Genomic DNA, 16,277 nt, shown 5'->3' with positions numbered 1-16,277 from the left:
AGAACCATGGAGATTTCCATTGCTAAAAGTGCTTTTTGAACGAGGATTTAAGATGAGGCTTTATTTTGTCTTCATAAAGCCTAAGCCTTATAGAAACCTCCTCGTTTTCTATTTTCCCATTTAAAATTTGTTACATACCAGTAACGGCCTTTTGTCGATCGGGACATTACTACTACTTTGCTAAACATAGGTTGCATTTAATCCCGTAGATATGGTCTACACTTGTTCATACAATTCAAAGATGGAAACGAACCCCAGAGGCAAAGATGACAGTAGAACACTATCAAGATGAAAAATAGAATGGCTTCATAAATATCACACATTTCTCTTCATAAATTAATTCATGAGCAATACATTGCAGTTTCATATGTGAGAGAGAGAGCCCTTGGAGCCTGTATTTCTTTTCTTATCATGGAATAAGAGCTTGTGATTAGCAAAACTTGCAGCTCTCTAAGAGGGTCAATGCCTGGTAAACATCATTTTTCTCAGAGGTGGATTCATTAGTGGTTCTCAATCTGCTCTATAGCACCTCGAAGGAAGAGAGAGAGAGAGAGAGAGAGAGAGAGAGAGAGAGAGAGAGAGAGACCTACTAAACAACAACATTGTGCTCAGAGGAGCATTCATTAATGGTTCTCAATTTGGCCTGGAGCTCCCCAACGATTCTTTCTCTCGGGACCTCCACTTGTTTGTTGGCCATAATGTCTTTCATCTTTACAACTCCTCTTTCAAGTTCATCATCACCCACAATAATCATCCAAGGGATACATGACTGCACAACGTAATCAATCTGTTTTGAGATTTTTTTGCTCGATGTCAGAACAAATTCTGCCTTTATCTTTGCATTCCAAAGCTCACTGGATAGGGCAGCTGCTTCCCCCAAATCATCCCCAAAAAGAACCACCAGAACTTGTGTTTCAGAGGCTCGTATTGTCTAAACCAACAGAATAAACACCGTCAATAGCTGCAGGGTATACATGCAAGTGCAGGAGAGAAAGAAAGCGAGAGAGAGACTGAAAGTTAGGAGTATTGCCAATGGTGCGAGCAAGTAGTACAGTGACTTAGAATCTAACGAATGATTAGAGAAGTATCATACGCCAATCAACCATGCTGAGCGCTTATCCAATCAAAGTTCATAAATTTGTGACAAGATCTTTGAGAACCCATACCAAGTATATATGAAAAGGTCCTTATGCACACTCTAAGGTCTTAGAATGATCAATTCCACTAAAATACACAAAACTATCGCTTTAAGGCTGTCTCAAGACAACCTTCAAACTATTAGTCAAAAGAAGAGACCTCAAAATGATGTCAAACAAAGGGTCTGAGCTACCACAGAATGGAAAGCCTATGAGAAACTTCGTCGCTCTCCTCTGAAAGCCTAGATGCACAAGAAGAATAAAGGCCCAGTTTTTCTCACCCTGATGAAGAATCTCATCATCTCTTAATAAAGCCTTCGGTATGTAGCAAAGAGAGACAAGACGAAATATGGTTCATTTCGTGCAAGTAATCAACAAAATTTCACTAGCAAGAGGAGAGACACACATGGTGTCACAAACTAGATCTCCTCCCCGTGGTCTATTCAACCTACTGCGGATGTACAATTTATCCTATCCTGGGTTTCTCGACATTCTTAAGGGATACTGAAATCACCAACATCTGTTTGAAAAAGGGCAAGGAAGTATACACCCAGACCCAATACAACACTTTTGAAATTGAGAGTTACACAACGGCTTGAAGACTTTGATACTCCATACAGATCACAAGCATAGAATTCATAAACATGCTAAAAAGAGTGTACAATAAAAATGATAAAAACCAAAGGAAATATATACAACAAGAACATTTATCTCTTGTATAAGGAGGTCATGGTGACTTGGGACTGCTAGACTTGAAATCAGGAAGAGTGCGTGACTGATCAAGCTCAAAGTTCAATTTTTTCTTTTTTGAACTTTGTGACATACTTTAAAACTGTCTGATTTTTGACATTTGATGACTAGGATTATTTGTGGCCTCCTTATTCCAAAGATGGATGGTCTTATAGTATAAATTCCTAAACTAAAATACTTAGATCTCTAACAAAAACTAATGGACGTATGATGTGAGGGTAAGAATAACATACAGCTACAGTAAATTGAAGGAAGGGTATGTTCATGTGAAGAAAAATTAAAATTCAAGTGAGAACTCACCTTCTTCTTGTCTTTCTGCAACTGTTCCATAATTGTGAAAACTCTCTCAATCCCAAGGCTCACACCAACTGCAGGAACCTGCTTTGAACCAAACATCCCAACAAGATTGTCGTAACGCCCTCCTGCTGCAATGGAGCCAACCTACACAAACAGTTCCAAGAAAAACTATTCAAAAGACGGATAAAGTCTTCCTTTTTTTACATAAATATTGCAAGAATCAATTGGTTAAAAAGAATAGTGGAAGACAAAGTAAATCCCCACATTAGGCTGGTTTTTCTGAATGTCCAAAATAGCTGGAAGCAAGCAAATGTAATTTGAAAATACCCCAAATGGGCATTGCCATATCAGCCTTGTGAAATCCTGGGTTAAAAGCCAGATAAGATTATTGAAGAAAACCACCAAAAATAGGCTCAAGTACAACTACCATTTCAGTTTACTTTTTCTTTTGTTTGAAATACAAACTGTAGTTTTCAAAACCAGAAGACTTTTTAACCGAATGGGTGAGAAACTGTCGATGGTCAACTCTCAACCTTATGCCATATCCCTTTTGCACCCTTTACATTTGACGAATCATGTAAAATGCGGCTACCGCGTTTTAAATTCTATAAGGATACAGGTACTTCCCCACTTTTTTCCATCACAACTGCAAGGAACACAACTGAATACGGCACCCAATGTATTAGCATCCTCAAGATGCCTCCAAAGCCAGCCTACATTATCTTTGTAAATGCAATATGAAGTATGTGAGCACGAGGCAGCACAGGATACAAGACACTATATAATCCTAATTCATACTGGAAAACTTTGACCATACCACTTACTGACCTACATGAACAGGTCCAGGAATACTTTGAACTTTACTTACACAGATTATGGTTGACATGACCACTGTGATTAACCTTACAACTCTAGAACAATCAGCATAATGATTCCATTTTTCAGCACTACTTGATTTCAAAGTATGTTGCAATTTCCTCACTTTCCACTAAGAAGTATGCTCATGATGTTGTATAACTGCAAGTTACTTAAACAGGAGATTTGCTGACCGAGAAATATGAAATTTGCTCAAAATATACCTGTGTAGCGCCTTTGAAAATGGCTTCATAGATAACACCTGTGTAATAATCAAGACCTCTTGCAAGGCTTAAATCGAAAACCACGCGATCTATACACTTTGACTTCTCTAGTGCTCTAAATAAGATTTCCAACTCTTTGAGTGCAACAAGAGATCCATCATTCTTCAAAAATGGGCTGTTCTCGTGTTGCAAATCAGCCAATATTTGCAGCGGATGACCACGTTTCTTCACAAAGGAACCAATACTCTCAGCCATTTCTATAGTTAAGCCTTTATCCTCTACCTGCCGAATATAAAGATAAAGCACATTAACTACAGTATCTAAAAAAATGTTACAGTAAACAGAAAAGTAAATGAAAATGCAGCTAGAAAGGAACATGATGAGGTAAAATAGATTTAGCAAAATGAAATTAAGCTGTCGGTCATAAAAGAAAGAACTTTTTAAACCCTACAAATCATGTTCTACAAGTGAGAGTTGAAAAAAGCAGCAGTTTTTTAACTGAATTTCAGATGTTACCTACGCATTGATGGAAATGATTGTTCCAGGCTACTCAGTTCTATGTGTAGAAGTAGAACTGAATCTTATAAAAGAAATCATAAATGCTTCAAAAAAAAGATCATAAAAAAATGCAGTTCTCCATCCAAGAGGAAACAATAGAAACATATCTAATATATAAGAAAGGGACTTAAAACCTCACGTGTTACCTGTCATTCTCTAGAATTTGTTACCTAAGAGAAATACCAGTTTTCTTCACCAACCAAGTGGCAGGTTTCCTCTCAACATGTAATTTAGGCCACCATTGACAACCAGGAAGGAAGCCCACAGCTTTCCCGCTTTGTGTAGCCTTCCCCTATTTGGTAGAGGGAAACCCAGGGAAAAGGGGGCAAAGCAGAGCTATTTTTTCCCTGCTTTCCCAAAGTAGGGGAAAGTTATTTAGCTTTTTCTTTTCCTCCCATAGAGAAGTTTTTGTACAAGTTGTTTCTGGACAAGCTTGTTCTTTTTCCTCCCATAATAATAAAACTTTTTTTCAAAAAAAAAAAAGAAAAAACCTTTTTTATGCAAGCTGTTTCTAGACAACATTTTCCCCTCTCTCGCTCTCACACACACACACGCATGCACAAAAAAAAATCTTTTTTTATACAAGCTTTACTCTCCCATGCCATATTAAAAAATACTCTAATAAAAAGGCTAAAGTTTAGTTCTAAAAAAATTAAACCTATCTGTTTTTAACTCAATTTAGTGTGAGCTTGAGATCTCCCTCTCTTGCTCTCTCTTAGAACCTACGCTCTATTGCCCAGACCACCACCTCTCCCTCTACAAGAGTTTCTCTCTCTCTCTCCCCCCCCCCCCCCCCCCCCCCCCCCGGCAATATCCTGCCCCTCTCTCTTTCTTTGTATGGAAACCACCTCTCTCTTGCTTTATCTCTCTCCAAGAGACTAACATCTCTCTCTCTCTCTCTCTCTCATCGTTTAACTAGTATGTGGCATTTGACAGCTTTTTTTGTGATGACAATAACACAGTTATTTGAATTGAAAATATATGTTTTACAAAATAAAAGACCAATCAAAAGAAAACCATTAAAGAGACAATGGGAGACAGGGAGAAAGAAAAGCATCTATTTTGTAAATTGTAAGTAATAATATGGATGAGTTATAACTAAACACTCTCAATCAAGCAATGAATTTCAACATTTAATCAATGAGTTACATAATGAATGGTTAAAACAGTGGTTTTCAGCTTTCCAGGTCACCAAACATGAGCAATTGTCAACACCAGATCTCCCGGAAATATTGCCAGAAAAGGGTTCTCAGTTTCTCAATCACGATTTTTTCTTTTTCAGTATCTTCTGGATTCCCAATTCCCCAAAGATTCCCACAAAAGCTGTACTTCCAGTTGTCAAAAATAGCTTTAAAGGACCATAAATTTCGAGAAAGTGAACTGTCATCAGGAAAGAATTCCTCCCTCCAACCAAAGGACATCCTGAGAATTCGATTCTATATAGGTACTTGTCAAGTTCCACTTGTTGGCAAATTGAAGAAATTTGATTAGCATCATAACCTCCACGAAAGTTGCACAAAGAATGCTACAATCTTGAGTTTAACACCAAATATAACACTCTAAAGGTAATCAATATTCCATTTTGCCAAAGAAACCATCACAGCACCATGGAGAACAGGCATTATTGAGAAAGTCCTACTAGCATGGGTGTACATCAAAGTTGGCCCGACACTCACCCTAGGGCTTGGTGTTACATGTCAACATGTGCAAAAACTTTGACATATATCGATATGTGGGGAGTGGGGACACTGCATTTGAATAACAAAAATGACAAGAGCTCATAGCTGAGCTCGACCTTGGGACCTTTTCATGGAAGCCCCTTGTCCACCACTTTGAGTTATTCAAATTTCAAAATGATGGCTTGTACAGACATGTCTCTCCATACTGGCTTTTTGTGTACTACCTTTTAGACATGTATCGCCACAAAACTCGAGTTGGGATCCATGTAACACTGGTTGACACCTCACTGGAGGGCGGATTTTTTCTGGTTATTCACATCTTTTTCCGAGTAGTTGCTTCCTTGAGGCATGACTCATACAGGGTATAGACCACAAGAGGAGCTATAACATAGTCTATATTAATAAGCATTATCATATTATAACACCTGCCTAAGAAAAAGGTCAATTGGTTGCATAACAAGATATCAACTAGCCATCATCATCATCATCATTAGAGCCTTATCTATACTGTTTGTGGTCTGCTACAAGAATCTTGTTTCGCCATTCTGCTCCATCAATGGCCATGCCCTCAGTAAGACCATAATTCCCCATATCCTTTCTCACTACTTTTATTCATGTCATTTTGGGCCTTCTCCTTGCCTTTTTGGAGCCTTCCAATTGAACCAAATTAGACCCCCTAACCGTTATCGTATTGGATCTGCGTTGCACATGGCCAACCCACCTAAGTTTACTTTCCTTCATCTTCCCACTTATTGGAGCCACCCCTTAGTTCTCTGGAATATATTCAAGTCATAAACCAGTGTCAACCAAATACAAATTCAAATCAATAATCCTAATCCACCACTTTCTAACAATTACAAGAAGCACTTTTCCCAGGGGACACTCCTGCTCATTGTTTAGCTCCTTGATAGCACGGTCCTGATTATATGGGATATCCATCCCATTTAACATAGGATCATGATACACAGCAATCCAATATAAGATTAGATGTTTCTAATTTGTATACGCTTAGACAAATTGTCAATCACAAAGATTTGCTACAGTCAATAACTAACTATAGTACGTATGGCTGTGCGCCTACATATGTTGATTATATGCATTTTATTTATGGATGAATAGATGTGGATCGCAAGGTTTCATTAACACCATCAAAAGATGATGGTGGTTAAGAATAAATTCCAGCTCCCTTTCTTGGCATGGCTTTACAATCTCAAACCATATTTTATGGATTTCTTTCACTAGAGCTGCTTACGCTGGTTCGGACTGGGCCAGCCCAGCCCCAAACTGTGCAAGATAAGTCCGAGCCCTGCCTGGGCCCTGCCTGAAAAACTGGCCCCCCCCAGGCCTTATAAAAATATAGGGAAAATGTTTTTCTAATATGTGCAATATAAAATAAAACAATTTGGGCCTGGCCAGGCAAGTGCTAGCCAGGCTCGAATTTATTTTGGGCCCAACCTGAGACAGCCCACAGGCCTTATCATATGGCCTGAACCCTTGCCCAGGCCCGTTAACAGTTCTATCTCTCACAATGGAATCTCTGGGGTTCACGTGTATATAATATTAAAAATATAATTCATTTGTTTTTAAAGTTTTTATGATTTCATAATATATATTATATACAAAATAATACATTTTTTATAATAATCTATAAATTTATATATAATAGTTCATAATATATATAGTCGTCCCCAAGGCATAGGGAACTTTAGGTAGGGGATAATCCCCTGACCACTCCCGCACCCACTCCTAACACATTTGTGACTATTATATTTTTTTGTTTTAAATAAATTCTGATTTCTACAAAAATAAATTAACTAGTGACCCTTCATTTCTGTCCTCTACATGGGGCACAATTGGTGTTATCTGAGATCAATAGGGGCATGTGCCCTTCATGAAGGCCAGTTAACTAAACCAGCACTTGAACGTGCATACACAATTAAAAGATGGAGCAGTTTAGGATCCTTACTGCTACCTGTAGGAAGTCAAGTATATGGTATGGGGTTACCCATCCCACAATTACTCATTTGGGCTCGAAATATTTTGCTACCAAGCAGTGGCCAGAGCAGCCACCTGGAGGTGAGGTGGGACCAAGCAGAGTGTGATTAGCGTAATGAACCTCAAGGAGCATGCCTACCTGGTTATAGGCGCTCTACTTTTGATACATATGGTTCCTCCCTAAAGCATATTCTCCATAAGTTAAGCTTAAGGTGGATAGAATGTTTCATAATCTGTTTTTCTCCATAATGCTTTGTTGGGGAGAATGTTGACTGCATGTATTTATAATACGAGCTTCACAAGCTTTACAATACTGACGTACAACAGGCCCTACTTTCCCCCATAATATTATCCAAAATACTAACTTTTTCAGGGTTACAAGTGGAAACAAGAGCCCTATGAGGAATTTATTAATCAAATGAAGTTTTCATGCAGGCCAAATAGATTTCAATATTAAGAAACATAATGACAAGGTCATGAGAGACATTGAAGAGAATAAGCAGTGAGACCAAATGCAGCCAAAAATCCCTCCCTAGAGTATCATGCCTCCCCAGGTGTGACATCTTGTGCATGACATGGGCTACCTTGCATAACATGTATGATTCCCAACCTCCATATTATTTTCCGTTCCTCTTGCACTCATCATACTTTTTTAATTCATTATGACTTCGAGTCCATCAATGAGTACATCCCCAAAATCTAGTCATTATAGGCAGTTAGTTCTCTTACAAGAGGTTCTTTCTTTCAAAGAGCCTCCTGGTGGAGAGACCTGATTTGCTCACACTAACAAACAGTATATACATCAAAGAAAAATAGAACTACAAGACTTGACTGTACCTTAAGAAGCCAAATACTGGAGTTCCAAAGTTTAAAATCTTTAGATGGAATTCTTCTCCAGACAGCAAGTCTGGACCCAACTCCCAATATAATCATGCAAAATGAATACCACTAGAATTATAAATAAAGATACAGAAGAATAAGCCAACCAAAAAGGAAAAAAAATGTACCCACCAATTCCTTGTGGACTTGCTCGAAGGACTGCTTATCCAACTTATCAATGCTTGAGCAGACTGTCCTGAACTTATTTGAAGGTACGCCACATATCTCTAACATTCCATCTAACAATTTTCGGTGATTGAGCTTTATCTGTAATTAAAACAACTCATTAAACAATATAGAAATGTAGGATTTTCAGATAAAAAAAAAATTACACGAGATCCAACTACAAATAAAAGGAAAAGAGTGACAATAAATTTTCGTTCAGTATCAAGGAAATGCAAGGAAATAAGGATCATATGGGAGAGACATTAAACATACGATTTTTTTTTTGAGGAAAGACGATAAAAGTAAGATTAATTAGCATAACTGAGACAAAAGAGTACCTCATATTCACCAATATTAAGTTCATCTAGCAACTCGGTCATGACCTTTATAACCTCAAAATCAGGTTGCATTAATGGAAACTGACCAGCAATATCAAAATCACACTGATAGAATTCACGGAATCTCCCCTTGGACGGGTTGTCTCGTCGGTACACTTTTGCTATGTGATACCTTTTTAACATGGTAATACCGTTCATGGCCACATATCTAGCAAATGGAACAGTCAGATCATACCGCAAAGAACAAATCTCACCACCCTGTAAATTGACACGTGACATATCATAAACAAATCACAGAGATCAAAGAAATCAAAATGTTTCAAATAATGATGAGAAGAAAGGAACCAAATAGTCAAAGAAAAAAAAATTGATTAAATAACAAACCAACACATTTAGGCAAGCTGGCTTCTCTTATACAGGATTTATTTTCATAATCAATATTGAAGAAAAAAATGAATCCCATTGAAATTTAAAAGAAAGAACGGATTGCAACAGAAAAAATACTCAGTACATTATGCAAAAAGCACCAACAACACAGATTAGTTTATGCAACCCGCAGCTAGATTCCTCATGTCATTCATATGATACAACTAGAATTGGTCTTCCTCATGGGCAGCAAGATAACATCCTCAAGGAGATAAAATGTTGTTTTCGTACTTCAATGTTCCGAAATTGCGCAGCACAATGGCCCCCATGAAGAATCTATGATCCATTTCCTCTCATAATCTCCACGAGTACTCTCTCTCTCTCTCTCTCTCTCTCTCTCACTCACACACACACACACACACACAAATTGTACGCTAATTGTCGTATTGTCCAAAACTTGTACCCCAAAAGAGAGTTCTCCCCCAACCATCCAAACTTTGTACCACAAAAAGACCTTGCATATAACCCACCAAGTCTAGAGTATTTAGAAATACCATGGTAAAACTCTCCCACTAGAAAAGAGGAGTCTCGCTCAAAATTTTGAAAACTTTCTTTTTAGCTCTCCTTGGTAAGAAGGTTCATGTTCAATATAAGCCATGTAAACAGAGACATCTTTGGCGTACTGCAGGGTCCCAGGATCTAGGATACCCTCATATTGGAATCCCTGACAATATCAGCAAAGATCCTTACAAATATGGATCATATTGAAAACTTCATTTGTGTGTTCCTTATAGTCTCCTTATAATGCAGAGCTGGAACGTTTTGGTGTGCTTAACATCCTATCAAGAGCAACTAATTCAATTCTTTTATCACTTGTATCCTAAAAGAGCTTCTACGGCAGCCCGAGGAAGACCTGCTCTCTAGGAACATGCATCCAACCCAAAAGTATATAGCCATTGAACAACCCACCAACCCAACCCACCCCCATTTAACAGAAAAAAAGAGAAAATGATTAGGAAAAACACATGATTTGGCGCTGTTTTGGGGCCCTTTTGGCATGTGGACATTGTGGCATACTGGCACACATGTTTCAAAAGGGACTCCAGAAGGATTTTGGATTTACATTTTGAATGGGATAAATTCAAGTGAAAACCTGTCCCCCCTGTACCTTCTATTTTTTTCTGTCTCTAATCAATAGGTGATGGAGCCAAAATGTAATTGGTTTGCAAAGTGGGCCTAGTCTGATACAAGAAACGGCAACATCCTCCAAGTGATGTCCTTTTCATCATTGATTTACCACACAATGTTTTTAACCTTGCACTACCAGCATCACTTTTCACCGTCAGTAGCATCACTCTTCACTCTCATATCTCCTTCCATCTTGGATAATGAACCACTCTCCCGCACCCTCTCCAAGTCCTACCGCATAAAATTTCCATCCAGACTTATCCAGACTTTCTCTTATCATTTTGGTCCTAAGATTTAACAGGAACAAACCCATAATTTAGTATACAAATATTCGAACAAAGGAAATCTCCCTGTGTGGCAGAGCTGTGTTTCTGTCCTCAACACTTTTGAAATATTTAATTTACCATAGGGTCTCAATGATGCTTCAGTAACCACCCATTCCCAATGGAACATCAAACCTATTCACAGGGAAATCCACTGTGAATCAGCCAATATTCAAATCCAAGAAAATTAGGGAAATCTTGTAGGATCGAATACTGCTGTTTAAAATTCTAGTTGTTCCCTTGTGGGAATAGAATATGCTACAATTTCCTCATATGATATCTCTTGATTGCATTGTTATTTTTTCATAATATTTGAAGGCTCTGCTATTTATACTTCCATAAATTTTCCCAAACCTTGGTGGTCTATCAACCCCTTCTCTGCGTTTGGGAAGAGGAGGGGTGTTGGTGGGAGCGCAGAGCAGCATATGGCATACAATTCAGAAAAACAAAGGAAATGTGCCCAAGGGGCATGTAACCATGAAAAAAATTCAGAACTCCATGATATATCTAATGAAGTTCAAAGAGTAAAGTTTAACTATAATATAATAGAAAACTAATAACAAGTAATTTGAAAAGTACAAATAACACTACTAACATAACACATATTGTGATCATAAGCATACAACCAATAAGTCAGTTGTACAGTTTCTACATAGAATGAAGCAACAAAAGTTCCAACTTGGAATCATATCTTACGCTAGCCCAAATAAGTGTGAGAGATCCTTGAAATCATTAATAGCAGTTTTTGTTGATAAGCTGGATCTCAAGCCATAGCCTACTGGTTTGGAGCTCCTAGTCTCCAACCCTTTGTAGCAAGTTGAATGCTGGGTTTAACAATGAAAGAGTGCTTTTTATTCATAAGATCTCACATGATTCATATCATTATTTTAACTCAATTACATGTCCATTCCAAAATTCAAAAATTAATGTCTTCATGGATCCCACAATTTTTCTTTGATGAAATGCAAAATGCTATATGCTAAACTTGACATGCATTAACATTGATAGGTTATGTTATTTTCCACCAAACAATTTTAGTTTTCTGTCAATATTCTCCCCAGACAGAGATGCGAAATTGAAATGCTTTTGCATATACCTGATCAGCAAGGTCGTAAATCAGCTTTGAGTCCTCCCCGTATTTCCCCATGAGAGTCTCTCTCAATTCAAAAACAGGTGTGTCTAGGGCCACTCCTCCATGTCTTTTAAAAACTCCAACAATAATTGAAAATGCCCTCTCTCTTATTGCCATTTGTTCTTTTCCAAAATCTCGAGTGCCCTAACAAGAACAAGGTAATCTAGTCAAACATACTAACTTTTTACTAAGAAATAAAATGTGAGAAAGAGGCTTATAAAATAGGCATAGACAGTTTTCCATAATAAAACAAAATTATTTCAGAAGTCTAATTGCAGAAGATTTCATGAGATCTCCCTGAACAGTTCTCTACACGTCTAAAGCACTGATGGCACATAGATAATGTATACAAGTAAATGAATCAGGTACATGTATACAGTATACAATATTGTAATGCTATTGAGTTATAGATATACAGTAAGCAAATGGAACACAGGTGAACACTGAGTAAGTGGTAAACAGTTGAGTAGCAATTTAGAGTATATGTGACATGTGAAATAGAATGGATCCAAATCTTTACATACTTGAATATATTTTTAATTCAAATAGTAGTACAATAAGATGAAATGTTAAATCAAAGAAACTGCAAGGGAATGTGGCCCACAAACTAAACCACACACATAATGGAGAGAAAAGAGCATGCAGAAGAAAGGTTGAAATATCAAATGATTCCTTTGCCTTCTTTCTCAACTTCTTTGTGCTTCTCTGTTTCCACTTGCTAAAAAATATTTTCAAAACTTGATTATAAAATTCAGGACTTGCCCGAGTAAATGCGGTTTGAGCAGGTGCACATTTTAGAAACCTCTCAACAAGTTCTCTTGCAGAAAACTTGCTCAATTCTTTAAAGGACTTGCTGAGCCTTTTAAATAATCAGGGGGTCCCAAGTCCTGTCCAAGCGTTGTCTGAGTCTCATCCAACTATAACAGAGCAGCTAATATCTATAAGAATACCTGAGGTTTGTAAGAGCAAACTAGTTGAGTAGACTCAAGACTCAGTGAGTTGACTCGACTCGAGACAGAGTCAAGTTCCAAACCAAGTTTGAGTTTTTAAACATTGGCTAAAGCATTCAGCCTAAACAAGGTATGCAAAACCCAAGTCCAGAACAATTTAATCATGAAATGTTCAAAATAATTGAGCAGGTAGCCCTTGTATGGTTTAGTTTCCTTCAAGGAGAGGAGTATATGCGAAGCAAGGTTGTTTAGTTTCACAAAATGGAATGTCCATGAGAGGAGCATCTATCTCCGAGCTTGATCGAATTGACTTCCCTCACCTAAAAACAAAAAAGAAAAATAAATAAGGTGATATTGGGACCAACTAAACGGACAGGAAGGGTTCTTGATGCAACTGCAGCATGAATTTAACATATTCTGAACATCTCAAGCCTAGGCATGACGTTTGTGTTCTTAATGTCACAACTCACAAGATGCCAATTCATGATTAGGTTGCGCGAAAAATACACCTTAAACAGGCAAGCACCTATGAATCCCATCTGATTGAATCACAGTACCTTTTTCTTTTCCTTTTCTTTTTTATTTTTTGTTAAGAGAGAAAATCCGTCATCTTCAAAGTTACAAGGCTTACCGATCAAGATAAAATTCTTTCCCTTGATAAGAATGATTTTTATATTGCTGCATTGGTACGTATGCTTTACATTGTTGACAGCCTCCATCGAAATTATTGCATGTCATTGCTCAGGACTAGAAATTTCATCGCATCACAATAAAACAAATGAGCTCATGCATAGCATATGAACTAAATACACACCAAAAGGGGTGCAATCCAGCTAAAAATCCTAGAGGCCAGATACTAGATATAGTTCTTCAACATAATAAAGCACAAAAACTCAAAAAAAAAAAAATTGGGAAAAGCATCACTAACCTTAGGAATTTTAGGAATTCTCCGAGTCTCATTACTTTCGACAACTGTTTTCACTGCCTCCAGTAGGATTGCAAGTTCTGAATCCTTGGGTTCAAAGAACAAGGATATCTCGCTTGCCCAATCAACCAACATTTCCGCGTACTCGTCAGTAGCATACTCTCTTTTCAGCCTCTGTTGAATAACCCCAGATATAATTTTATGAACCACAGTTGTTCCCTTTCCCAAAACAATCTCTGGGTTTTTCTTCTTCTTCTTTTCACCCTTGGGTTTCCCTTTAACCTCACCACCTTCACCATTAACAACAGCATTGCTACCTGATGGCTCTATAATGGAACCTGAATTTTCTACAGCACTATTGTTAGCTTTGCTTGTTCTGCCCTTCTCAATGGTTTGAAGTAAAAACAAACCCAATGCAGCCTCCCATGCGAAAATATCCTTCACCCTATCTAACAACCGCGAAACTTCAACCAAGAATTCTGAACTGTTCTCTTCAAATTTCAACAAAATTGATCGAAACCCATTTCTCAATTCATTTTCACTGGTGCATGTCTTAGAGAATGCCTCAGAAATTCTCAATTGTTGTTCGACATTTTCAATGGATTTAATGATCAGATTGACTCGAGCCAAACTTGCCTTGCCAGCTGAATGGAGTGAGGCAACGATGGGCAATATTGTGTTAGTAAGGGTATTGCAATGTGGCCTATAACGGGCTTTCTTCTTCTTTGTGTCAATTTCACTATTCAATTCAATTCTGGTTCTGGAGTGAAGGGACTTCACACAGGTCTTGAATCCACCATGAGCAGAAGGTATTGAAGAAAATGCAGAATCCTTTTCCTCACTTTCTGCCATTTTCGGGCCATTAACAAGCTTCGAACCAAAGAGAAGCATTCGCATATCAGAGGCAACTTCAATCTCATCCTTGTGAGAGAAACCATCACCTGAAACATTCAAATCGAAAACTGACGTGTCAGCACGCAAAGCTTCAAAAGAGAGAGCAGAAATGACATCCATAACAGTGGAGAAAGCCCCCGCAAAATGATCAACCAGAGAAGAAACACCAATAATATTTGAACAACTCAGCTCGAAAACCTCCCTCTCGTCATTCGAAACCCCAAAACTCCTATCCCCATCCCCTGATAAGAACGAATTATCAGTATAATTTGATTCTGAACAAGGAAGAGCAAGAGGAACCTTCCGGTTAAGAATCTCAACAATTCGAACAACTAAACCAGAGCCTCTCAAAGAGCTCGATGAAGATACAAGCTTGTTTAATAGCACAGCAAGCGAGGCTCTGGATTGCTCTGGTGAATATAAGACCCTCGAGCTCTCAACTATATTCACAGTAGGTTCTGAAACCTTAACCCTAGGTTTCGACTGGTTTGTGCTATTAGATATCTTATCCAGTGCAGAAGAGTCAATTTGCACATTGCAGAGGCCATGAGCGATCCCGTAAATGGATTCCGAGGTGAGAGCCACGCCTCTGCCCCCAATTATCACTGTCTTATCTCCACTGGCCATGGCTGTGGAGCTAGAGAGAGAGACTGTAAGAATGGCTTTACAGAGAAGCTTTCGAATAAACCCTAAAAAGAGAACGTTACTTACCATTGTCATAGTTTTTAGCTTACAACCAATGGTTTAAAAAACGGATCGGTGACCCGGATCGGGCTTTCAAAAAATCGATCCGGATCGACGAATTGGCGATTAGGATCGAAAATCGGGTGAATCTGTCAGAATAAAGCTTAAAAAAAATTCGAAAAAAGTATTAAAATTCATTATAAATATTATTTTTTTAGGAATTCAATAAAAAATGAGGGTACTTCATTAAGAATTTTCATGTTTTTGAATGAATATGCGAATATTGATATGTTCTTTCCTTGCATGAACCGCCATTCAACATTTAATTTACAGTATTTCGTGCTCATCCCTACACTGTTGCTGTTGGGACTCGATATGTGAATAATATGGCTGGGATAGGGTGGCCTCAGAATCATCATCTCTCTCATTTTCTTTTTGAATAATATGGATTAAAAAAAAAAAAAAACAAATTTTCAAAAAAATCGATCATGGATTAAAAAAAAAATCACAAATTTTCAAAAAATTCTATCATGGATTACAAAAAAAAATTCGATCATGGATTAAAAAAAAAAAATCACAAATTTAAAAAAAATTCAATCATGGATGACATAAAATTCGATCATAGATTACATAAAATTCGATCATGGATTACATAAAATTCGATCATGGATTACAAAAAAAAACAAACAAAAAAAAACAAAAAATTCAATCGTGGATTACAAAAAAAGAAAAAAACAGTTCGATCATGGATTACAAAAAATTCAATCATGGATTACAAAAAACTCTATCATGGGTTACAAAAAAAGCGAAAAACAAAAAATTCAATCATGGATTACAAAAAAAAAAAACAAACATTTCGATCATAGATTACAAAAAAAAAACAAACATTTCGATCATGTATTACAAAACATTCGATCATGGATTACAAAAAATTCTATC

The 16,277-nt window shown here is 37.5% G+C and overlaps 1 protein-coding gene across 4 annotated transcripts; it reads right to left on the bottom strand.

Annotated features, from left to right (window-relative positions):
* Positions 1-301: 301 nt before the first annotated feature.
* On the bottom strand, positions 302-15,297 carry LOC18448331 (Class II aaRS and biotin synthetases superfamily protein). Of its 4 annotated transcripts, none has more exons than XM_088850663.1 (7): positions 13,764-15,297; positions 11,850-12,029; positions 8,877-9,134; positions 8,506-8,640; positions 3,263-3,544; positions 2,187-2,327; positions 302-931 (listed from the first exon to the last, which is right to left on the bottom strand). In XM_088850663.1, exons 1-7 carry the CDS (start codon positions 15,279-15,281, stop codon positions 590-592), a joined length of 2,856 nt encoding a protein of 951 aa, XP_088706789.1. In that variant the 5' UTR covers positions 15,282-15,297; the 3' UTR covers positions 302-589. The 4 variants fall into 4 exon arrangements, 3 of the variants coding, with proteins under 3 accessions (XP_088706789.1, XP_088706791.1, XP_088706790.1); XM_088850665.1 differs by lacking the exon at positions 13,764-15,297 and adding an exon at positions 13,467-13,577 and having other exon boundaries at positions 11,850-13,155; XR_016043537.1 differs by lacking the exons at positions 302-931; positions 2,187-2,327; positions 3,263-3,544; positions 8,506-8,640; positions 8,877-9,134 and adding an exon at positions 13,467-13,582 and having other exon boundaries at positions 12,002-13,155.
* Between the last annotated feature and the right edge of the window lie 980 nt (positions 15,298-16,277).

The sequence above is a fragment of the Amborella trichopoda genome, chromosome 11 (genome assembly GCF_054954075.1).
Source record: "Amborella trichopoda isolate Santa Cruz 75 chromosome 11, AtrichopodaSantaCruz75HAP2 v2.0, whole genome shotgun sequence".
Taxonomy (NCBI): Eukaryota; Viridiplantae; Streptophyta; class Magnoliopsida; order Amborellales; family Amborellaceae; genus Amborella; species Amborella trichopoda.
The sequence above is the reverse complement of the archived record's forward strand: the minus strand, read 5'-3'. Positions and strand labels throughout refer to the sequence as shown.